The 25,020-nt window shown below is 44.1% G+C and overlaps 2 protein-coding genes, 1 long non-coding RNA gene and 1 pseudogene across 3 annotated transcripts; 2 read left to right on the top strand and 2 right to left on the bottom strand.

Moving 5' to 3' along the window:
* Positions 1-346: 346 nt before the first annotated feature.
* LOC127312500 (uncharacterized) lies at positions 347-4,045 on the bottom strand. The gene is made up of 5 exons (XR_011748650.1): positions 3,334-4,045; positions 2,980-3,212; positions 1,036-1,606; positions 452-538; positions 347-362 (listed from the first exon to the last, which is right to left on the bottom strand). It is a non-coding gene; the product is annotated as an uncharacterized lncRNA (long non-coding RNA).
* A 3,667-nt stretch (positions 4,046-7,712) lies between these two features.
* LOC127312498 (uncharacterized) lies at positions 7,713-11,197 on the top strand. Its single transcript, XM_051343017.2, has 8 exons — positions 7,713-8,022; positions 9,022-9,171; positions 9,269-9,403; positions 9,501-9,566; positions 9,729-9,794; positions 9,886-9,978; positions 10,651-10,732; positions 10,858-11,197. The coding sequence occupies exons 1-8, from the start codon at positions 7,879-7,881 to the stop codon at positions 10,908-10,910; spliced, it is 789 nt and encodes a 262-aa protein (XP_051198977.1). The 5' UTR covers positions 7,713-7,878; the 3' UTR covers positions 10,911-11,197.
* A 676-nt stretch (positions 11,198-11,873) lies between these two features.
* Positions 11,874-12,718, top strand: LOC127315223 (26S proteasome non-ATPase regulatory subunit 14 homolog; annotated as a pseudogene).
* Positions 12,719-13,812: 1,094 nt separating this feature from the next.
* LOC127312497 (26S proteasome non-ATPase regulatory subunit 2 homolog A) lies at positions 13,813-22,256 on the bottom strand. The gene is made up of 25 exons (XM_051343016.2): positions 21,978-22,256; positions 21,767-21,867; positions 20,847-20,967; positions 20,710-20,769; positions 20,355-20,422; positions 20,193-20,229; positions 18,250-18,321; positions 18,108-18,146; positions 17,909-18,027; positions 17,616-17,727; positions 17,452-17,538; positions 17,122-17,280; positions 16,920-17,024; positions 16,753-16,842; positions 16,520-16,660; positions 16,328-16,432; positions 16,030-16,251; positions 15,502-15,615; positions 15,192-15,398; positions 15,041-15,100; positions 14,854-14,961; positions 14,661-14,746; positions 14,471-14,579; positions 14,202-14,380; positions 13,813-14,106 (listed from the first exon to the last, which is right to left on the bottom strand). The coding sequence occupies exons 1-25, from the start codon at positions 22,110-22,112 to the stop codon at positions 14,034-14,036; spliced, it is 2,709 nt and encodes a 902-aa protein (XP_051198976.1). The 5' UTR covers positions 22,113-22,256; the 3' UTR covers positions 13,813-14,033.
* Positions 22,257-25,020: the final 2,764 nt, after the last annotated feature.

Here is a 25,020-nt window from a genome sequence, read left to right as displayed (position 1 = left end):
TATGTCTAAACAGATCATATTAGACATTTGGCAAAAACCACTTGCAATGAAAATAAGTATTGCAAACATTCCGGTCTTTCTTTTTGGAAATAATCACATCTCAAACAGAGAAATAAAGTGTGTTCTGCGTGTGTGGGGGTGGGGGGATGAAGCCTCCCTTTTACCATAAATGCAAGACCTGGAAACATTAATATTTTTACTTGATCTGAATGTGATTTTCCATTACATGAATAGAGTACCGACTATTGAATTAGATTGAAGATGAAATATAACTAAAACCAGTGCTCACTCTCAATGTCATCTTCATCAGCCACGACAGTGGCCACCATGTCCAGCAGCTTGTGCAGTACCTTGCCGCTCAGCTGCATCCACCGTTTGCCTGCCCAAATGAGTGTATTCACAAAGGAATAATCCACGAGACAGATTAAAAATATAGCATGTCGGGCATCACCTGCCAGAAGTCTCCAATATCCCATGCTCTATTTCTATATTCCGTGGAGCCTTAAGAAGCCAACATGTGTGGCTAGTATTTATATACCTGCCCAAAACTAAGGCGCGTCATAGAGCAGGATGTATATCAATATACCATGACAACATCGTTGTTTTCTTCTCAAGTCTCTTCTCATACACGATGGCATGGGAAAGAAACAATCACCAGTTAGTTCATGAAAAGAGTTTCTTATTTTGGTACTGTATTCCAGCAGTCTCCAGTATCACATCCTATGTTTTTGTATCTGAAATATCCCTGGATGTAGTAGCAAGTTGAAGAGCATCTCTTGCATTTTGTCGCGTCTACTATTATTTAATTTGGAATGTTAAGGAAGGCAGTGTACAAAGATAAAGAAGCAGACAACATAAGTCCCTCCTTTGCAACATGGAGAAAGAAAAGACTCTGTTCAATAAACATGAAATCTAGAACTGATATTTGTCTAGTAAATAACTGCTTGAATATATACCAACATTTTAATCATGTAAATGATCATATAGTACTACTATTTACAGCTAGTAGCTATTTTCTTAGCAAAGTGATAGTACCTCAAAAACTGAATTCAGCTCAACTAAAAGGGTGGGGGATGAAACCACCCTTTTACCATGAATGCAAGACCAGGAAACATAACTAATTTTGCTTCAGCTGAATTTTCTTTGCTATTACATGAATAGAGTACTGACTATTATATTAGATTGCAGATGAAATATATGGCCACTAAAACCAGTGCTCACTCTCAATGTCATCTTCTACAGCCACGACAGGGCCGCCAAGTCCGGCAGCTTGTCTCGTACCTTGCCGCTCAGCTGCAGCCACGGTTGGCCTGCCCAAATGACTGTTTTCACACAGGAAATATCCATGAGGCGATTGAAAATATAGCATATCGGGCATCACCTGCTAGAAGTCTCCAATATCCCATGCTCTGTTTACGTATTCCAAAGAATGTTATGTTGCTACTTCAAAACCAGACATATGTGGACTGTGGAGCTTTAAGAAGCAAACATGTGTGGCTAGTATTTATATACCTGCCCAAAACTGAGGCGCGTCATAGAGCAGGATATATATCAATATACCATGACAACAGCGTTGTTTGCTTCTCAAGTCTCTTCTCATACACGTCTGCAGGGAAAGAAACGATCACCGGTTAGTTAATGAAAATAATTTCTTATTATGGTACTATATTCCACCAGTCTCCAATATCTCATGCTCTGTTTCTGTATTCAAAATATCCCCGGATGTAGTAGAAAGTTGATGAGCATCTCTTGCATTTCATCGTGTCTACTATTATTTCATTTGGAAAGTTAAGGAAGACAGTGTGCAAAGATAACGAAGCAGACAACATAAGTCCCTCCTTTGCAACATAGAGAAAGAAAAGACTCTGTTCAATAAACATGAAATCCTTTTTTAGATAAATAAACATGAAATCTGGAACTGATATTTGTCCAGTTTATAACTGCTTGAATATATACCTACATTTTAATCATGTAAATGATCATATAGCACTACTATTTACAGCTAGGAGCTTTTTTCTTAGCAAAGTGATACTACCTCAAAAACTGAATGATCGGTGTAGAGCTTGTTTCTCACATATGGTTATTATAGGGCGGAGAAACTGGGAATGATAGAGAACATAATTCAGTTTGATCACGTTTTGAGTAACCAGATCCTGAGAAAAACACTGCTGTCACGATAACATTGTACCAACAAGAACGCATTTGTATACTACCTACGAACAGAACTGTAGAAGGTTTTCCAAGTTACTAAATAGCAACGCATGCATTGTCTCGAACTAAGACTGACAATAACACAAAAGAAAGACCTCACCAAGGTATGTCAACAGTATGCTCTTTGTTCCACAAAATTCTTTGAGCAAAAATTTCAACTAACATGTATATTAGTTGTGGCTATTTTTCTGTCTGCCAATAACTTAATTGACATGCATAGAGCCCGTCAAATGAAGATTAATTAATTATCATTGCAATGTGCACTTAGATTAATGATTTGATAGCTTATGGTTCTCTACAGTGAACTTAAAATTTGAATAAACACACACTGATAACAATAGATTGAAGAGCTCTAGATATTCATATCAATGTACGGTAAGAAAATACCATTAGGAATTTTATCTCCTGCATAACAATTTTCAAAGCCAACTTTGCAACCAATCAGGCTGAATCTATGTGAATAGAAAATAAAGAAACTTAAACTCAGAGGCCATCAATTCGGTCATAATTCACTCCTTTTGCTTGCTTCAGAGCACTCTGATTCACTACTCAAGTGTTCACTTCGGATTCTGAAACTAAGTTTGAACAAATCTCAACAAGAACCATCAACTGTTGGCTCCACTTGTTTATATAACAATTAACAAACGCTGTAGCACCTAGAGGGTTATCAAGCAGCATGATTTATTTTTTGTTTCAAGAATCAAGCAGCATGATACATTTTTTCTACTGATCAAGCAGCATGATTTTGATTGATTGACCTATACTTACTGTGTCGATATGCTATCCCTATTCTGGGACATAGCCTTCCATCTCCACGCGGAGCTACATGACCCATCGTGCTATGGGAGAGGCGTGAGGTAGACTCCCAGTGCCGGCGCACAGTGAACTGCTGGTCTTGCGGTGGACTCCAGGCGGTTGACGGCGCCGCGACCCGAACGTCCCAGCGAGATAGTCCTTGAGCGGCCGGAGGTCTGGGATCCGATTCCACCCAAGCCAATAACCTGATTAATCTCCAAAACGGCAGAGAAAATTGAACAAATAAACCTTCAGATTTATTAAGATTTTCCAAGAAATCGAAAGAAGAAATTGAAAGATTCGTCCCTCGCTCGGATACCGGCTCACCATGATCTGATCGCCTCCACGGCCGGATCGAGGTTCTCCTCGACACCGCTTGTAACGGGACGCATCGGCTTCGCTCCCCGCCGCATCTTTTCCTTCCGGCGGCTTCGCTCGAGATCGAGGCGCAGAGGCCCACGGACGATCTCACATTGGAGCATCGAGGAGAGGAGCTGGCCGGTTGGGTCGTGAACAGAAAAACGAGGCGGTGCGCCGAAGAAGTAGCAGGCGTGTGCGGCGTGTGGGAGGAACGTGGCATGCATGCGGTTGCTACGATGCCGGAAGTGGGGATGCGGATGATTTCTTTACGATCGAAGAGAGGCGCGCGAAGGATGAAGTGGAGCGGGCGCTGACGACGCGGAGCTGTGCCGAGCCTGCGCGGCGGCCGTGGAACCCACAAAGGACGAATCGGCGGGAGGAGACACCACCAGCGTCCATCGATCCAGTCGAGGACGACGCGCCCACGTCCGGGGCGGCGGTGGCGCGCTGAAGAGGAGGCATGCGGCGTTCCCAAGTATGGGGAACGGCAGGCGGCGCAGGAGGCACCATCGGCGAGGGCGAGGAGCCTTGGCAGGGGCGGAGGCGAGGATGATCCTTGGCGTGTGTGCGGCGGTGCTCGTGTGGTGGAGGCCGGCCGCGACAGGGTCGGATTGGATCGGGAGGGGCTAAAGTGTAAAAGTGCAGCGACGCAGTGCGACGAAACGGACGAGGTAGGTGGGACGACCAAAACTACCAAACGTATTGGGCAGAATAAGGAACCAGTTTAGTCTTTTTAAGTAGTAGAGATTGACAAATTTCACGGAAGCAACGCTCAGATTGTGGGTAGCTCTCTGGGATGCCCATTTGTGTTCATGTCTTCGTCGTGTCAGCCGATGTTTCTGTACATTTCTTCTGTGCTATTTTATTAACCAGTACTCCATTAGTCTTGTAATATAATACGTATTTTTTTTGGAGATTGAAAAGATAGAAGTTCTACAATCCTCCTATGAGGCGATTACAAGTGATTAAAGGAATCTAAATGAATCTTAATAACGTCCAGCTTGTCTCGGCAACTCTGCCGCTGATGGATGGCTGAGCTACCTCGAAGACAGTCATTGTGCTCTTTCCACCATCCACGGCATGAACAAGGCTGCATACGTCACTCCTTTGTTTGTCACGGGCATCCGTCCGCCAGTCCAACAAAGAGGCAGTGTCTTGGCTTGGCGGGTCGAGGCAGGTGCAACCAGGCGAGGACCTCGTGCATGACCTGTCTGGTTGAAGGGGCGCGTTTGGTAGCATGGTCTGGCCTTCGCTCGCATAGCTCGTTTGGTTGTCACGTTTTTGCATGAACCGGTTTTCAAAGCACCCTCGGGCTATATCCTAGAGAAACGTCCGATTCGACAGTTTCCAGCGTTGCAGGCAAATCTCGAACGTGGCTGATGCAAAAGCGAATCTTCAACGCATGTGCGAAAACGAAGATGGAGATGACGGGAGCTGCGGCGCGCATCGGCGAAAAGCGAAAAAAGGGACGGGAAGGATTCCGTCACCTCCGTTGCGCCCCATCGCCTATTTCTACCCCCTCCTCCACTGAGTGTGGGATCCACTTATCTTTCATGATGGAGACTTGCGTCCCGTCACCAATTCTCCAAACCAGACCTCTCCGGTGGTGGAGAAGGAGCTGGACTGGATTGCTTTTTCTGTTTCTTTCTTAGGGTCCTTTGTGCAAATTGTGAGGGTCAGTTTGTAATTTCCAGTTTTACTTTGACCCTTTCTGTAATTTGTACTTCCACCGCTTGCAATGAAGCTCTAGGTCCTTCGGTGCCTCCCCTGTTAAAACAAAAGACCTTCACGAAGGAGTTCTCTGCCATGCATAATTGCCCACCAAGTAGTCGATGCACGGCGGGGGCAGTGGCCTAAAGGAGGTCGCAATTATTAAGTACCTGGCCTTCAAGACGCGAGCTCACAACGAATTTAGCTAGGTTAATAGTCTCCACCCCTGCTTGGTGAGGAGGGCTTGACTGAAAGTTTCACAGTCTTGGAAACCCATTCAACGCTCACTTTTGCTGATGCACATCTTCTCCCATCCTATCTAATAGACATTACGTTTGCCATTAGCCTCACCCCACCAGATCAGCAACGCGATCGAACCTAGTTGGCCATACATCTTTTTTGAAAGTTGAAAGCATGACATAGAGTGTGCCGGTACCGCTTCTAGCACAAATTTAACTAGACCTCTTCGATAACCCCTGTCCCTTCCAGCCTCCAACCTTACCTGATGATCGTTCCATGTGTTTGAAACAACCATCTTTAGATCTTCCCACAACCGTTGGTAGGCCAAAATATTGCTCTGACAAGGCTTCTTGGTCTACCCCAAGAACCTGTTTAAGCTCCACCTTTTGTTCCTCTTGGCATCCTCGATCAAAATATATAGAGGTTTTTTGGAGATTTATCTTTTGTCCTGAGGATTTTGGAGATTTGTCGCATCCCGCATTGCCACCATCGATAAAGGTGGCCACAACGGTTACTGACCACGTTGTTATCCACAAAGCTGGGCACAAGGGCTACCACCACAGGCGGACCTTAGGGCATGCCCAACGCCTAGCCTCAACTCACTGCCTCACAGGCCAATTCGGCTCGGGTGTCAGTCCGAACCTGCAAATAGCTGCCCAGCAGACCAACTAGTCTCTTGCAAGAGAGGCTACATCCTCGGCAGATAAAGCTGGAAGAAAGAGGAAGAAAGGGAAGAGAGAGAAGAGAAGAGAAGGAAAATGATGGACCACAAGGAGGAAAGGAGAAGAGAGACTGTCCTGCTTGCGCCGCGCGAAGAGCATCCCACGATGGTTTATGATTATAATTAAAATAAAATCTGGATGGTGGGACCTACAAAGTGGTGGCTTCAGGTTTTAGCGTTAGGTAGATTCTAATCTAAGTTGTATCTTCAGCCAACCGAACCTAGGTGAAAGTGGTGAGGCAGCCACAAGCACATGCCACCATAACTCATGCCCTTAGTGGAATAGTGGGGGCGAAACCCCACCTGCAAAAAGCAGATTTTAGTAGTACCTGCCGGGAGTATTCAACCCATACGCCAGGCCGTAGTCTGCATCGTCCGCTCAAAGGGAAAAAAGAAAGATAGACATGTCTACATCTACGCGAGGAATCCCCTTTGGGTCGGCCCACCACGGACCACCTCACCATCTTCTTCGTCCAAAACACGAGCAACCACCGCATAAAATTGTCCCCCTGGCTAGGCCGTCTTCCTCCGTTACCCGCGGTTGACGCCGCTCCCACGCTGTCTCATCACACCTCCCTCCTCGATCCACCACCCACTGCTAATTCGACGCCGCCCTGGACCTCCCTCTAAGCCCTTCCCTCCATCTCCCCCGTCTCTGCCAACCCCCCTCCCCCCACCACCACCGAAAATCCCTAAGCTCGTTGCCAGCGAGCTCCCACACCCCTGGAACCCTAAGACCCTGCATCCTCTACCCTAAGTTCCATTCCTCGCCTCCGCGAGTGGGCACGTAGTGGCCTTCTTCTTCTTCTCCCGATAGCTTCTTCCTCCCTGACGGTTCTGCTAGCCCATTCAACTGTGTGGAGTACAAAGAAATGTATGTGCTGCATCGCTAACCGACACAATGAGCGTCAAATAGGAAACGTCATGATGGAGCCAAGCGAGGGTAGTTTTGGAATATCCGTGCGCCCACGGTCAGGGCATATCATATACACCGACCTACCCGGTGCCACACACCCCATATGGGTAGGCCCAATTCGGTTTTTCGGGAATTTTGCTCTTTTCGTTGTTTTTTGTTATCTTCTTTTTTTCATGTTGGTTTTTCTGTATTCTTTATATTTCTTTTTCAAAAATTGTTATGATTCAAAAATGGTCAAATTCGAAAACGTTCAATGATCAGATTAAAAAATTATCGAAATCTGAAAAATGTTAAGATTCGAAAATTGTTCAAAATCAAATTTTGTTGAGATTCAAAAATTGTTAAAAATATTAAAATTCAAAATTGTGAGTATTCAAAAAAATAAATTTCGAATTTCTTTAAATTTTGAGAAAAGTCCGGATTTCAAATTTGTTCAAATTTGAAAAAAGTTCAGATATGAAATTCGTTCAATCTGAAAATTGTTCAAAATATTTAAAATTCGAAAAAAATATTCAGATTCGAAATTGTTCTATTTTTTTAAAAAAGTTCAGATTCAAAATTTGATAAAATTCGAAAATTGTTCATATTCCAGCAAAAATATAAATTAAACTGTAGAAGAAAACGAAACGAGAGAATACTGGGCCGGCCCAGCACTACCGCTATGGGCCGACTAGGGTGCCATATAGCAACTCCCCAGGGTGGTATTTATTTCTCAAAAAATAAAATCATCCCGAAACAACCGAGACCGAGCCCAACCCCAACCTAAACAAACCCCTACGAGACCATCTCAAAAAACAAAACAAAAAACCTACGAGACTGCGACTCGCCAGCGCCGCCGCGAAACGACTTGCCCGCCCCCTCTCCGGCGCGGCTAACCTAGTGATCCGGCGAGCTCTCCTACTACTTGCCGGACTTCGAACCAGCGATGATCCAGCAGCGGAAGCAGCCGAGGAACCAGGAGACGGAGGTCCGCATGATGCTCCCCGTCAGCATCCGGTGCGGCACCTGCGGGACCTACATCTACAAGGGCACCAAGTTCAACACCCGCAAGGAGGACTGCATCGGCGAGGTACGCACGCACGCACGCGCGCCCCGCCCCCCGACTCCCGCCCTCCTGTCGCGGTTCCCAGGAGTCATTTAACCTAGAACCGCGGTGGACTCGAATTGCACAAATTTGAGTCGATTCGAGCTTCAGTTGGCAACCGTCAGTGTCATACTGTGTTGTTTGCCTGTTGTGCTTGCTCCGGTCTATGCCAAATGCTATTGGCCCCTGTGATTCGCAGTATTCTGGGAACAATTGAATAGGAAAATCGGTGGATTAGAATCTCATGTCCTAGAGGATTTGGAACCTACATGATATTTCTGCAAGGAGGTGGCTCACTACAAACTAGGCATTGTGACATGAAGTTTGAGTGGATGGAGAATTTTCCTCCAACACATAGTGCAACGCAAGCCTTTAGGAAAAAAAATACTATGCACTCTTAAGGATTCTATTCCTCCAAATCAAGCGATGCACTGGAACATTCCTCAAACGATGCACTAAGAAAAATTCCTAAGGATGGAAATCCTACAAAATTCTTATGGTATTTCTTTGAATCAAAGGAGCCCATACATCTTAGTGATCCAAGTCGTACGGAGATCTTCCTAGTATAAGCTGCTATTCAAATCAGACCCACTGGAACAATAAATCTACTCCTTTTATATTTCAACAATCTTTACTGGCAATCTGGCATGCAGCACAAAGTTCATTCTTCTACCAAGTATCAAAAGTGGGGAATACAAACTTACAAACTCACAGTTAGTCTCCAAGTTCCTTGCACTACCTTTTAGTTAAAATGCAGTTTGACTGTTATTCTGAGAGTATCGATTTGATCATTCCAACTGACAATCATTATTCGTATCTAGTGTTCATCGCTACATGGGGAAGCAAAACCTTACACGATGCATGTTACTATCCATTGCTTGGAATTTTTCTATTGCATATCCATATTCACTACGTATCTTGATTACTGATAATAGTGCAATGCAAATCCATGCTAATTTGATTTTTTATTTATTATGTGTGCAGACGTACATGGGAATACAGATATGTAGGTTTTACTTCAAATGTACCAAGTGCTCAGCTGATATTACCTTTAAAACAGACCCCCAGAATTCAGACTATATGGTGGAATCTGGGGCTAGTCGAAATTTTGAGGATTGTCGTGAAGAGTATATGGTGAGTACCATGGTATGGGGCATATTCTGAAGAACTCCTGTTTTCCTGTCAGTTTGAGCTTGAATTTTATCATGGTGATGTATTTTCTTTTGTTCAGGTTGTGGACAAAGAAAAGAGAAAACAAGAAGCAGAGGAGATGGGCGATGCAATGAGAGCACTGGAGGGCAGAGCAAAGGACTCAACGCAGGACATGGACATACTTGCTGCTTTAGAAGAGATGCGGTCCATGAAGGTGTGATCTGGGTTTAAGTTCGGTTAAACTGTACTTGTATATGCACATCAAATGTTGACTTCCTGCTACTGACATCGATTTCCTGTGCTGTTTGCAGTCGAGACATGCAGGAGTATCTGTTGACCAGATGCTTGAAATTTTAAAGCATTCCGCTCACCTTAAGGCAAGTCCTCACAAATTTTTTTTCTGTATGTTTAAAAATGAAATCACATGCAGTGTTCCATTTTTCCGGGCCATAGAGTAGCTTGCTTATGATGGGTGGGCCTGCTATTATTTCTCGTAAAACCTCTCTCTCTCTAACATTTGTACTTTTCTGTGATTACAGGAGGAAAAAACAGTAGCAGAACTAGATGATGAAGAGGAAGAACTCATCAAATCAATCACTTTCCGAGTAATCTTCTATGTCAACTTCCATATGTACCTGCAGGTGCAAACTTGTGCCTGAATTTTTTCTAACCCTCTCATACCATTGGATATTGCAGAAATCGAAAGATTATGTGAAAAGGATCGAAGACGACGACGATGATGAAGATGAAGATTCCGGTATACTAGGCCAGTCAAGTGTCACAGCAAAGGTAACTGTTGTCTCATTGTATTCGTCCTTTTCGTTTCTGTTTCTTTTTATTAGTCTTATGTTCTCATCAATAGTTATAAGATCACTGTAGACCATCAGCATGAATTTTAATTCATCCTCCCAAACTACTTCACGTGACAAAGTTACAACCTCAAAATATGCTGAATTATCATTTGTGTACGCTTGCACTATTAGAAGCATTTCAGCATTACTCTTCTTGATGAGTAAACTGTAAATTTGCAGCTTATTCGTGTTGATTTTGAAACTAGCTAGTAATAACTAAGCTTTGATACTGAAACACTAGTTGGTTTGTGTGAAGTGTTTATTGTCATTTCTCTAGGTTGTTTTCAGTTTGCATTAGATATAGCAACAGTTCGAGTTACATGGCCATTTTGAACTGAAAAAAATCACTAATAAGAGTAAATGCTGGTCATTGAGCAATATGTAGTACATAACCAATAGGAAACATTGGCACAAATCTAATGGCGTTATGGAGTAGCCTATTGTAGCAATTTATGTTGAAGATATTTCTGCTTTTTTTCTTCTGTGAAGGGTATATTGTTTGCTTTTCTCTTTTGCCATGGATATTTTCCTATGTTTCTCGTTTTCAATTCAGTGTCTCTTGAATTTGTTTGTTTGGTCAGCTGATAGCTCTGTTATTTTTGTTTTGCAGGTAACTGGATATTCCGAATCAGTGCTAAATCCAACAGATGTCTTGACCAAAACTAATGGTCCTGAGGTTTTCAATAAAGAAGGTAGGCACATACACGTTCATCATTTTTTTCACCGTATCACTAATACTGTTAAGGTCCATGAGACCATGACTGCACATGCAATTTGAAAACCAATGGGTTGCTTACAGTTTAATATTGCCCTACAGGAAACAAGACCTTGACTGAAGACAACGCTTTTTGGAGCCACAACTGTGTCTGAGGGAACGAGCCCCTGTAGCACGATCGTGCAACTCGCTGTGCAGTTGTCTGCTTTTGTAAAATCTCTGCTGCCAACTGGTAGTCTGCATGTTGCAAATCTATGTCAGCTAATAGTCAAGATATATACGTGTTAGCGATAATTTTTTGTGAAATTGACAAATTTGGAGTAGTTCAAGAATTATATCTGGGGTTCATACTGGCGATTTCCTGTAAAAGAACTGACAAATTCGAGGGTAGCATCACTCAGATTGTAAATAGTGCTCTGGGAGTTGGCCGAATCACTCTCCATTTGTGTTCATGTCTTTTATCGTGTGAGCTGATGTTTCTGAACTATTCCGAGAGTAGTTATCCAGGTGTACACATGACGCAAGGGCAAGGGCAGTGATGAGCCTCCTCTTGGGGATCAATCCTCAGGATCCCCGAGCTGTCTGATCTTTGTAAAAGGTGAAATCAGGGCCCTACGAACACCTTGAAGAAATAAAAATTCAAAGTTTGCACCACCTCATGAAAATATCTGTAGAATCTAAAAGCAAATATGTGCAAAAAAACGCCTAGAATCGTCGTAGTATCTTGCTCATGTGTTCTCAACAAAACACTAGTTTGAAGATTTGATGCAGCATCAGAAATCTGAAAAAAAAAAAAAAAAAAAAAAAACTAGCTGTCTACCATCGTCCATGGTGGCCCAGATTTCATTGTTTTGGACTTGTCAGACCGCAAATTCGGCTAGCCGGAGCCTCGTCGCTGCTAGAGCTGGCTACCATGGACATTTCGCTCAACCCTCTTGTCTTCCCCGATAACATCTCTCCGATTTTAAGTTCCATCCGAGCCATGAACCCTGGCTTCTGTGAAGGCGACCTTGCCCTTGATCTGACATTTTGGTGGAACACAGTTGCCCGTTTAGCTTTTGTCCTGAGTCACCTTTTTTTTAAAAAAATTGACCAACTTTTGGTTAATCGATAAATCGATGGTTGCAGTTGCAGTTGCATCCCGTGGTGATGTACCAATGGAGGTGATTGGCCTGCTGCTGGGGGCAGCTCGTGGACGAGTACACGGTGACGGTAGTCGGCGTGTTCGTGATGCCGCGGAGCGGCACGGGCGTGAGCGTGGAGGCCGTCGACCACGCGTTCCAGACCAACATGATGGACATGCCGCGTCAGACGCAGCATAGTGAGCCTCGAGCAGCTCAACCCGCGCGCCGTCCAGAGCGTCAGGGGCAAAGGTGGCCATGGACGCCTTCCGCTTAGCCGACCCGGCCTGATGGTTAGGCATGCTGCAAGAGCCCAGGCAGACCACCTCCAACGTCGGCGGCACCGTGCGGTCGTCGGCCGAGGCGCGCGTGCAGAGGCTGTGGATGCTCTCTAGTCTCTACTACTCGCTCGCCATCGGGCGCACCGGACTGGCGAGGAGGAGGAGGAGCTCATGCTGGCATGCCGACGGGCTCGTGGCTCGTGCTGCCAAGGTTGGATCGATCATGAGAAGAACGCGACGGCGGTGAGAGCGATGCAGGACCTCGCGGTGGAGTACGACGCGCAGGTCAGGGAGGAGTGAGGAGGACGAGCCGCCGCCCGAGAGGCTGGCTGTGCTGAGGGCGGGCAGGCAGGCAGGACGGACGCCAAGAAGCAGCTTGGGAGAAAAGCAGAAAGCAGAGGCCGCCATGGCGCCATGTCCTGCAACATCGTGCAGACGCTGGGCATGATGCTCGACATGGTCACGTTCTACGCAGTAGTTTACAACGTTATTCTTGCGTCGGACTTGGATCACAACTCGGGTCTCGTCAGTTCAGCACCCTCTCGTCAGTCAAGCAAATAGATCGCCCAGCTTCACTCAATCCAATCCTCTGTGTTCTTAAGCGGCAGCAAAGAGGCAAACAGAAATAGCACATCTCTTGTTTTGCGGGTAAGCATGCGAAAATGTCTCTCTTTAGTCCATATACCCGACTCCCCCACGCGTGTCTTTGATGGAACCCACGGTACACAGCGAGCAAGAGCAACGCTCCGCCACTGCCTAAATGTACTGTTCATGCAAGAACACCCAACAATGTGCATCGAAAACGTGCCTGTTGTCTGCGGCAAGGTCGTTGAAGAAACTGGCTCCTGACAAGAGGTGTAGGCGCAAAATGGATAACAGAGAATTAGCCCTTAACTGTGATGTGCCAGAACCTGTGTATGCAACGCTGCTGTATATGTCACTTCAGACTTTTCATCTCGTTAATAGAAATCATAGATTTACGTTCTCGTAAAAAAAAAATTCTAGGATTCTACTGTTTTGTGCTAATGGGACTGTTGTATTTGCCGTGTTTCCTCAAGCTGAATGTATCCTCAATTCCCAAACAGTTTCCTTTTCTGTCTCTACTCTGTATTTTGTACCCCTGGATCTCATTTTCTGGTTGCCAAATTTTGGTTTTGGCTACCAGAGTCCTGTATTCTGAGACAGTTGTACATGAACGTAACAATAACAATAACAAAGTTGAGTTATCTGCTAATGGAACTACATAAAAGGATACCAACGCACAATTCAGGCGAAGACACTAAAACTCGCTCCATTCAGATGTATAAGATAACGACTATACACTAAAACTCTCTGCATTCAGATGTATAACATAACGACTATACACTAAAAAAAATGGACAACAGAAGATTGGCTTCACAATTTTAACAGCTTCAGATCTGAGAAGGAAGAGATATCTTTTGCAGCACATGGAATTCATTGATGATATCCAATTCATTAATCATAAGGTATACATGAAGAAAGTTCTGCATCTTTAACTGCCCAGACCTCCTGGAGAAACTTGAGCTCACGCCTTGTTGCACGGCCAGCTTTCCTTCAATGGCACAGCGAGCCTGTTTTTTTACAAGAGACAAACGACAGCTTTCATTCTTTCCTTTGATGAAAAAACAACATCGGACAAATTGAAAACCAAGTATATCTATATCATGCATCCCAAACAGATGTTAATATGGACAGTTTCTGCACATTGTTCTGGGAAGCACAAAATTGCAACCACTGTTTCTGTACGTCCTATACTTGTTACAGCTTGGAAAAATTCCGGCCCCCCTTCACCTGGACTGCCCCTTGCTCCTGACAATGAGATGCTGCCCAAGAGCTCCATCCCTCCCACCATATGTCAGTCTTCAGAATACTCCGGGTTCTTTCTCAAGATCACAAAGCCCTCCAAAACTGGCGCCAGTGGTATGTACCTACAGGAAGAAACAGCAATAAAGCTCGAGCAAGAATCAACTAACAAAGTGTGAAGTCATTTCTTACAGTAAAATAAAAGTATGAAATCAATTACTTTTCTGTTGCCAGCTCAGCTCGCTCTCCTGCAGCGAGCACCATAGGGGTGTTGTGTGTTCGGAAGCCGGTGATGATTCTTGGTTGTCCTACCTGACCAGCCACATCAACTGCCTGGCCCACACGAACAGGTACAAGGAGAGGCTTCAAATCCTCATCCACCGTCAGTAACATTCGGGGCTGTTCCCAACAGAAAAGCATACATTTGAAATCATGAGTTAACGTGATTTTTTAAACTCTACCGCTGGGTCAATACAAAGAGTTACGGACCTGCATAGCAACTGCCAAGATGTACATCATATAGGGATACTCTCCAAGAATGGTAGCCTGCAAGTTGAGGCACGTGTGCAAAACAACTACAAGACCACCTAGTGCCACTCTGAAAAGTCCAAGAGCAAGAGCTTCTAAAACAAGCTTCCTAGTAAAACCAAAACGAAATTAGATGGGACACGTAACTCACGGGGATAAAAGAAGGCCATCAGAGTGGCATGGATCAAGAGTAATCAAGCCCTTTCCAAGGTGAACAAGACCCTGTGCAATCCTCACCTGAAATGAAATGAAATGAACTTAACTGAAACTTAAGTAACCACACAAAATCTCACTAACGGTAAAAAACAAGGATATAATTTTTTTTGCTATAGATGTTTACTTACACAAAATAGATGATCATCATCTGGCTGACTCGAAAGTTCACGCAGAAACCGCGCTACTCGGGCATTGTTTGTACCAGCACTTATCAAGCCCAGTGAAATGATTGCACCCTGCATGTATCGATTTGACTAAATATATAACTGAACCTTCAAGATGCATCAATATGTTATTTCTGACAATGTTACTAACCATCGATACAAAAATGTCAGTGTCCTCACTCAGTCTTTTCAGCGTGTTGATAACATTCACCTATAGATAAACAGAAACATATTGGACCGAAATGGATGATGCAACAGATGAAAACTAACTACCATGAATGTTCTCAGCCTAGTGCACGTACCTTCGGATTGGATATGCTCAGAATCGCAAGAGCAAGAGGAACCGCTCTTCTAATAGTATGGTCGCCATAGCTTAAAAGGTGGTCAAGGGACCTTACAGTCATTTCACCCTCTAAATCTTCAGCCAGGGCAACAAGGGCAATTCCAAGTACTGCTGGCCCTCGGTGAGCTCCACCTTGATGTGAGCAAATACGAAGGAGATGCTGAACCTGAAAAATTAAATGGTATCGTTTCATAAAAAACAGCTATGTGTTGATTTTGTTTGGTGTCATACAACCTCTACAAATTATATATATTTCAAGGGGAAGTTACCATATTCACATTGCCTGTTCCAGCAAATGCCAAAGACATGATAGTAGTGGCACAGTAGCTCTTGATAGTTTCATCAAATGTTAGGGAAACCTCAACAATGGTCGTCGCCCTCTCCTGATTTAATGTTGTCAGGTTTAACAAATAGACTAGAAAAGCACATAAGAAATCACACACAAAATAAAAGGGATTTCCATATAAATCAAAAAACATTGACCAACGGGGGAATGATCCCTCCCTTGGCTATACGTTGTTAGGTAGGATGAGACTCTCCCAGCGGATTGACGCTATGGATGATAACCCGGTTTTCAGTCCGCCCCTCCAAGCGAAATTACCGCTAGGTGGGGATTCAAACCCGGGTGGGCTGGCTGCGCACTTGCTAGCCTTGCCACTGAGCTCGCACTCACTTCTCTTTCCATATAAATCACATCAGCAGATAAATTTATTTCACGAAAATGGAGAGAAAAAACCAGCCAAAACATCAATTGTACAAGGATCTGCGCAGTTTGCAAAGAGGAATGACCAAATTACCTGTTTTCCAAGATACAGAAGGCCAACGGCAACAGGAAGCAAACGTGTGATTGGCTCTGCAAGATCCTCTTTACTACAACCTCTCAAGACAGATAGGACTGATTCTGCAATCTCTTCATTGCAAGAACCAACAAACACTAATCCCAAAGAGACAGCAGACAACACTAACTCCTCCAAATTTGTTCGGCAGTCACTCAAGATATGTGAGAGAAGAGCTTTAAGCTGAAATTGAGAAAGTATATCAACATAAACAATAAGAGTATTTCAAGCAAGTGATAGGAGAATGTACTGATTTGACCTTGTCTTTCCGGGATCCAGCATAAGATATACCAAGACCCAAAATTGCTCCTGTTCGCACAATTGATGCATCCGTGCTGATATACTTTGAAATAAGATCAAGTGTCTGGAAACAGAAGAGATTATTACAGCAAAAGACTTCCATAGTTAGAAGAGCAAGAGGACGAATAGAGTTGGGTAGGGTGGCACATACGGTATCAGAATCATTCTTCACACCACAGGAGGCAATTCCGATACCTAATAAAGCTCCTGCAACAACATAACTATCATCTTTTCTCAGGTACTTGTTAAGCTGTGCAAGTCCAGAATCGGAATCCCACATGTGTATCATTCCCTGAAAATGATGTGTTGTACTGTTATCTTATAAATTAATCATCTAATAACATAAAGAGTGTGTTTAACAGAAATGAACCAAAGTATCAGTACCAAACTAGCTGCTGCAGTAGTTCTCCCTAAATCATCATTCTTGAGTACCAACTTTTCAAAAGAATCTGATGGGCCAGTCATGAGCTTGTCCTGGAAAAGAAATAATGTTAACATCATTCCTTAATTTCCTTTACCTTAAGACCCGTAGGAATTTCAGAACAACTAACCTGGCAAAATCCAGCATTTACAAATGCATTAACAAATGTAGCAGCCATGTTCTGTCTTGCCGAATCAAAGTAAGGTCTCTTAGCATCTCCGCTTATCAAATGAACCTAGCACGTTTTAACAAAGAATCTTAGCTAGTGTGCCTAAACAAACTAACAAAAATGCTAATAAAACTGAGTAGGAGAATAGCAGACCAAAAATCACCTTATATATGTCCTCTGGAGATTTTGGCTCCATGACTTCAATGTCCCGTGCAAGGGTGAGGTACCCCTCAGTCAATATGGTGTTATTAACTATTTTCTGCAGAGAATTCTTCTCATTGTAATCTACATTCATTTCGTCACCACTCACCATGCTCAAACCCTTCAATAAAGAAGAGCCCGTTGATAGAAGTCAAATAAAATCAAAGAGTTGGCTCAACGCTTAATGCTATCTGTAGTGTGGAAATTATATATATATAAACTATCTCCACTAAAAGAAGTAGGATCAGAAGATTATGGCGTAAATTGTAACTTTGTTGTTGCATGCACTCACATAACGTGCTACCATGTGTGCAAACTGCCGCTTCAGGGATAGATCATTAGTAGCTGCAAAAACACTCTTCACATACGAACCACCATCCTAGAAAACAATGAATCTGATGTTAGTGCCATTGAATTTTCGACCTAAAAGATCAAAGGCATAGTAAATTCACCCACCATTTTGTCGTCGAGCAGAAGTCCGATCCGTAAAGCACTTGCATGCTGCTCAAACTTCATATACATAAAAAACACAGCTGAAAGTGCGACCATGCTGTCTGGTGCGACGTATCTGCCGGTTTCCATCCCAACATATGACCAGTTCACATTTTTACAACAACAACAACAACATCATCAAAGCCTTTTTTCCCAAACAAGTTGCGGTAGGCTAGATATGAAACCAGCAGAAATAAAAGGAAGCCAAAACAAGAACGAGAAGGAAAAAGAGAGTAAACTAAGATTCCGGCACATACCTGGAACAGCTAGTTAAATACATGCATGCCCTTTTGAAGTTTGTAATCCCAACAAGACCAAGTAGTGTGGCAAAAAACTGTGCACTTCTTTTGCCGGACAGCAACTCAAGATAACCAACCTATTACCAAGAAATATAATGTTTCAGCTGCATCTCAGTAAGTACAAGCTAGTCCATAAGAAAAACAGAAACATTCCTACCTCCATCAAAATATCGAGAGCTTCAGGCTCAGCATTATTCTGCAATAATAGAACCAATCAAACTCTAAGTCCATAAATCAGTTAATCACTATTTGGCTTCTTAGTTTATGAATTAATGTTTAACATTTCATAGTAAAACAACCTTCATATCGAATCTGACCACTTCTAGGACTGGTCCCATTATGGATTCAATGGGAGTTGGAGTACCATCCTCCTGCCAAACAAGAAAATATTAGCATTATAAATAGGAGACCCAAGCATAAAGTTTGCATTATCGCAGCCCAAATGAGACAACTAATACTTATAAAAAAATAGCATCTATAGCAAAATAAATATTTGCAGAACTTTTTTTTCTTAACAAAATAAAATGCATTAACCTGGTCTAATAGCACGGCTAGGCAGATTAGTCCTTATAAAGACAGTGGTCAGATTGCTAGTAGAGGATGCGCCTGTGTGGGCATTGGAGGACAAGCCTTCTTCTGGGCAGGTAAAGATACTGCCAATGGAGAACAATGCCTAGTAGCTTACCATACTCTGCCTCCTAGGAGGATGTAAATAACTTCTATCTTTTCAATGAAATGAAACGCAAAGGTCCTTTGCGTTTTCTCGAAAAAGCTTGCCACCCTAAACCCTAAACCCCTTTTGCTTTGGAGGGCTTGGAGTGAAAAATCTGTGTCTCCAGGGCATCACCTTGCAGACGAGATATGAATGGTTGAGAAGGACGGATCAGAGCAGACCGTGGCAAGGTTTGCCAATGATGAAGGATGATGAATCTGCTGAGGTTTGTTCAGAATAATGGTGGGCAATGGGAAGACCATATCGTTTGGAAGGATCGCTGGATATATGGGTTTTCAGTACAAGAAATTGCTCCACAAGTGCTGCAGCTTGTCAGCACTGGGAACAGGAATGCCAGGACATTGCATGATGCTCTCAATGGCATTAGATGGATAGGAGACATGTAAGGTGAGCTATCTGAGGAGGGTTGCATGCAATGTGTCAGACTCTGGGTGCTGATCAACTGCATGCAGTCGGATGAGTTTTCCTGGCCATGCTCTGGTTCTGGCATCTACTCTGCAAGGTCAACCTATGCGATGCTTTGTCAGGTATCAGAGAGGTTCCTTCTTTCAGATTTCATATGGAAGTACGAAATGTTAAAAAAATTGTGTGGCTTGCGGCTCAACACAGAATCTGGACTTCGGATCGAAGGGAGCGCCCGGACTGAAAGTTCAAAGTCATGCCTGTTCTGTCTGTCTTCAGGATGAGGATACTGCAGAACACATCTTGAGTCAGTGCTCTTATGCTAGAGAGATGTGGTACAAATGTCTACTCAAGGCTGGGCGTCAGTCCCTACAACCCAACATGGATGATCAGCTGGAGGCTTGGTGGTTGCGAGCCAGAGCATGCTTTCACCACAAAGACGGAAGGGGCTTTGATGCCTGTGTGGTTCTCACAGTTTGGTCACTATGGAAGCAGTAGAATTCAGATGCGTTCAACAACATTAGAGGGCAATGTACGGCTATGGAGTTGGCCAACAGGATTTTAGATGAGAGGAAGCACTGGAACATTGCAGGTGTTGGAGGTTGAAAAATCAGTGCAAGAGAGTAGCGTAGGCTTGTTGGAGGGAGGGAGTTTCTGATCTTGCTGTTCGCAGCATTGTATTAGTTCTTGTAAAAAATATTTCGCATTCTACGAAATATGGTACGCGAATGGGTACTCTCAAAAAAACAAAATAAAATGCATGAAGAGATAGCAAACCAGCAACCACAACTTCACAAGTCTTGCCGAGCGGAGAACTAGATAAATTATGGTACATCAAGTGGTAGGATAGACAGATACTTAATGATAAAGGTCAAAAGGTTCAAGAAAAAATGATTTACAAACTTTTGATTACAATCAACATAATCTAGGCACAGACTGGATACCAACCACATAATAAGGTACTCCTCCGATTCATATTATTTGATGCTAATATAGATGTATCTAGACACATTTTAGTTGTAAATACATTCATTTTAGCATCAAGTAATTTGGATTGGAGGGAGTACAACGAAGAACATAAATCGTGCAAGAGGATGAGGATCTAACCTTTTGCATTTCTTCTACAATTTCGCAAGCCAAATTTCTGGCAGACAAAGAAAAGTTATAGGAAGACAAACAGTAAATACTGATAATATTGAGCTAGTTATAAGTAATATCAAGAAAAGTGAAGTCAGAATTTAAGTCAGGGAGGCGCTGGACAGTGTTTACCTCACATATACTTGACCCCAAGAAGGTATATCACGTAAAGAGGCCATCATACAGTACTTGAGGCTTTCCTGAAACAAGAAGGAAATAAATTTTGTGTCATCTAGTCTTCTTAGGTCATCTAGTCTGTTTATGCTCAACAGACATACTAACACAACAAAATGAATATTCATAGCTTAGCAAGATCCTTATTAAGGAGTACTGGAAGAAAAGTCTTAGCCATCTTCAACCAGAAAAGTAAGCAATTGGTAGAGTATATCTTGCTCAGAATTTTACATGATAGTTAACTAAGGAAACAGAGATACTAACACAACAAAATTGACAAATGATTGCACAGCCTTTTGGTATTTCTGCATACCCTTTTTGCTTGGGAAGATGTCGTCAAAGCCAATACGGAGAGAACACCAGCCATAGCTGTCTGCAGAATAAGCACGGAATCTGACATGAGCACCAAGCAGTATTTAAGGTTGCTCAACTTTCAGTGATCCATCGCACCTTCAAAACAGATTCAGGCATTGTCTCAAAATAACTCTTGAGTGTTCCGTAGTGGGGGCAGAGGAACTTGAGCGGTTTCAAGATATCTTGGACTGAACTTGACGCTTTACGAATTTCTCTCCTGCCATGCCAAGCATCACTCACAGTTAAATATGAACGAAGAAGACAGTTGGCGTAAGTAAGAAACGCAGCTAACTGAAGAATAAAAACCACTGAAGTCAATAGCTGCAACATTCCAAATGAGCCAACCAAGTAAAATATCCCAACCATAATGTGATCCGGAAATCTAACAGTAAAATTCAACAGTGATCTCAACATTATGGAAAGTGCATTGTAAAGATACTGCGGTGGTATTAGGGGCCATTCCCTGTTTTGTTTGGTCACCATCCAAAAACAGCATCCAGTTACAGTACATGGTTCGGTTGTGCTCCTTAATCATATTCTTTTGCGTGGATGAGAGTAACCAGCAATAACTCAGGAACATCAAGACCACGCTCACCCAATCTAGAACCAATCAGCTTATAAACCGAGAGATAAACAAGAAGTTAAAATATACGAAGGGGGCGAATAGAAGTGGAGGGCAAAGGGAATTTGCGCCTCCGCGGCGGCCGCTGCCTCTTGTGAGCAGAAGCCGTACAGGCGAAAGGTCGGGGAGCCTCCGCTACTCAGCGAGGAGATCCACGAATTGATCGGGTCGGTTCAGGGATAAATCAATCGCTGTGTAACGCTTTTTTCCGGTGTTCGTGGGCGGAATCGGCTTTGTGCTGGGCTGGTAATCGTTTACACGGGGCCGGGGAACCAAACGTGCTTAACGGTAACCAGACGGTCGACGCGCATGACGGCTAATCGGGATATGCACACACCAATCCAAAACGGAATCGACAGACATATGAAGTTGAGAAGCGGCATTACACTGGTACCTCAATGTGATGATTGCGCGTTTCTGGGCGGCGGGGTCGGCGTCCTGCGCCAGCAGCACGCACTGCTCGAGGCGCTGCTTGAGCTCGAGGTCCTTCTCCGGCTGCGACGGGCGCACGAGAAGCGAACCACGGAACCACACAAGCGTCAGATAGACACGAGCGGGGACCGACAAGGGGGCGGAGGAGGAGCGGCGAGGTCGACGTTGCTCACCAGGTCGTCGCCCGCCATCCTCCCCTTGCCATTGGTGGGCTGCGGCGGGGCGGCCTGCGGCGCAGCGGGATTCGGCGGGCAAGCAGCGGTGGACGCTCCGCCGCCGCCACCGCTGGCGTCCTGGCGCGGCGGCATTAAGGTCGGCGACGGCGAGCTAGGGTTTATGGAGGGGTTTGGGGGGGAAATCGATGGGGATTGGGGAATCAGAATGGAGCAGGAGGATTTGTCTTCGGAGTTTCTGGAAGTAAAATCGATTATATACGCAGCGCCAGCAGCAAGGTTCGCCTGAACTGGGAACGACCGAGTCTTTTTTTATTTTGGTCCCGACTTCTTTTTTTTATTTTTAAATGGCAACGGCCGAACGGCCTCTTGCCAAGTTGGGGTTGGTTGCGTGTGTTCACACGACCGAACCGCCTCTTGCTGGGTTGTTACGTTGCTCAAATTTTGTTCCCGAATGTTCCAAGAGGAAATAAGCTAGCCAAACACATAAATATGAAGGGGAAAAAAGGAAAAAAAAACAACTGCACCCGGCAATAATAATTAACTTTAAAAACCAAATGAAAATTTATAAGAAAATGTTGGATCGTACTTAAGCTGGGACGAAGCATACTGGTAGAGAAGCAGAGAACATATGTCATATGTACGTCTCTATGATGATGTGTCTCAGATGGTACGCATGTGTTGTGAAGCGTTTTCTCTCGCGATGGCGATTTTCAGGGCGACCTAGGTCGCGTATGGCGCCGCCGCATCTGGCGGCTGCATACCTCTGGCACATAACTAGGTATCGCCGTGGTTTGTCCCCGTCGAGGGTTTCTGTCCTCCCCGGGACTCCATCCGGCGGCGAGTCTTCGAGTTTTCGTTCCGATCTGGGCGAAGTTGTTCATTGTTTCTGGAGTACGCTGGTGTGATCGGTTTGGCTTGGACTGTGTGCCATTCTCCGCTCTGGCAGAAGATCTGAGGTTCGGTGGAGTAGTTTTGAGAGGATTGCTTGGGGTTGATTTGCGTACAGTTGTGAAGGGCTCCCTGGAGCGTCGTCTATTTCGATGAATCTGTTAAGTCTCAATTGTTGGCGCTGTGGGCGGGTTGAGACAGTTAACGAGATTTGCAGCCTCCTGAAGCTTCATCGCCCGACTGTAGTGTTCCTTTCAGAAACCAAGCTTTCGGATATAAAAGCACAAAATCTGAGATATAATTTGGGCTATGACAATGCTTTTGGTGTGAAGTGTGATGGGAGAAGTGGTGGGCTAGTCATGTAATGGAACAATGAATCACTGGTCAGTGTCAAATCCGTTTAGCAATTCACATATCGATGTGATGATCAAAAACGACTTGACAGGAGAAAAATAATGGAGATTCACTGGGTTCTATGGACATCCAGTAAGGTCTAAAAGGAGAAGAAGCTGGGAACTTATGAGGTATTTGTGGCGGGAGTATGATAGCCCATGGCTTTTGTGCTGGGGATTTTAGCGAGGTGATTTATGCCACTGAGCAATTCGGTGGTAATGACCGTGAAGAATGGAAGATGGAAGGATTCAGAGATGCGGTGGACTATTGTAGAATGACGGATCTAGGCTTTTCAGGCCTACCCTACACATGGGATAATCGGCAACACTGGCATAATAACATCAAAGTCCGGATGGACCGGGGTTTGGGAGATGATCGTTTTCAGATATGAAAATAGGTGGTCGAAACATGAGCGTTATGCTCTGGTCATCGAGACAGGCTGGCAGCCTAGCCTATCGGGTCTAGCAGGAGTAAATGAGGCACTCGCTAGGCTGCAACAAGCTCTCTAGTCTTGGAGTAGAGAGGATTTTGGGTCGGTACGAAAGCAGCTACGTACTTTTTTTTGAAACGGAAGCAAAAGCTTTGCTTCATCTATTAATTAAGAAGAAGGTGCTCAGTTTTTAGGAGAAAACCGAGCGAAAACCTACAACAACAGGGCCAAGCTCACACCAAGAGCATACCCACAAGAGAACAACACCAAAATAAAACAGCCACTAAACCAACTAGAACCGACAACCAAAAAGCACAACATCGCAAAAAAGACCCACTAAAAGAATATGACAACCCAAAATGAGTCCATCACCTAAACAGTTTCTTAAACTTCTCTTGTTATGGCTCTCTTCCTTATCCTTATGATATATACCCTCTTAAGAGACTTCTCCACCTTCTTCATCATGTCCTCTGAGGCTTTACCTGCCAAGACGCAGGCAATTTCCCTGCCATATCCAGGGCTAGCCGCCTCCAAACAAGCGAGCAAACCACAAAGCTCCTTTGCAAAAAGAGCATCTGAGCTAGGAACCAGCACTGCTCCATGATCCAAAGAGGCGAGGGACTGGCAAGGCTCCGACTGCGGTGGAGAGGGTGTTGTGGCCACCTCCATGGTCTCAAAAGAGCACAACGCCGACGGAAACGCCCCGGGAGAATCTCCACGCAACTCATGTAGCTCTTCCGTGACTTGCAACATCGGAGCCATGAACTCGTCTATGTCCCCGCACTTAGAGTCAGCCAACACAACAGGATGCGGCGACTGGCAAGGCTCCAACTGCGGTGGAGAGGATGCATGCACATGTGTCAACACTCCTGACTTAGCAACCACCTGTTCGTCGGACTCCTGCGAGAGAGAGACAGGTGTGTCGGCAACATCATGAAGGAGATATGCCCTAGAGGCAATAATAAAGTGGTTATTATTTATATCTTTATGTTTATGATAAATGTTTATATATCATGCTAGAATTGTATTAACCGAAACATTAGTACATGTGTGATATGTAGACAAACAAGAAGTCCCTAGTATGCCTCTTAAACTAGCTTGTTGATTAATGGATGATTAGTTTCATAATCATGAACATTGGATGTTATTAATAACAAGGTTATGTCATTGTGTGAATGATGTAATGGACACACCCAATTAAGCGTAGCATAAGATCTCGTCATTAAGTTATTTGCTATAAGCTTTCGATACATAGTTACCTAGTCCTTATGACCATGAGATCATGTAAATCACTTATACCGGAAAGGTACTTTGATTACACCAAACACC

Source organism: Lolium perenne, chromosome 7 (assembly GCF_019359855.2).
Source record: "Lolium perenne isolate Kyuss_39 chromosome 7, Kyuss_2.0, whole genome shotgun sequence".
NCBI lineage: Eukaryota > Viridiplantae > Streptophyta > Magnoliopsida > Poales > Poaceae > Lolium > Lolium perenne.
This window is presented reverse-complemented; position numbering and strand designations above follow the sequence as displayed.

Excerpts from the sequence above, each read along its gene's own strand:
- LOC127312498 (XM_051343017.2), top strand. The coding sequence starts at position 7,879 with ATGATCCAGCAGCGGAAGCAGCCGAGGAACCAGGAGACGGAGGTCCGC. Across the intron at positions 9,404-9,500 it reads AAGAGATGCGGTCCATGAAG|TCGAGACATGCAGGAGTATC; the intron begins GTGTGATCTGGG and ends TGCTGTTTGCAG. Across the intron at positions 9,567-9,728 it reads AGCATTCCGCTCACCTTAAG|GAGGAAAAAACAGTAGCAGA; the intron begins GCAAGTCCTCAC and ends CTGTGATTACAG.
- LOC127312497 (XM_051343016.2), bottom strand. The coding sequence starts at position 22,112 with ATGCCGCCGCGCCAGGACGCCAGCGGTGGCGGCGGCGGAGCGTCCACC. Across the intron at positions 21,868-21,977 it reads GGATGGCGGGCGACGACCTG|CCGGAGAAGGACCTCGAGCT; the intron begins GTGAGCAACGTC and ends CGCCCGTCGCAG. Across the intron at positions 16,661-16,752 it reads CTACTGCAGCAGCTAGTTTG|GGAATGATACACATGTGGGA; the intron begins GTACTGATACTT and ends CATCATTTTCAG.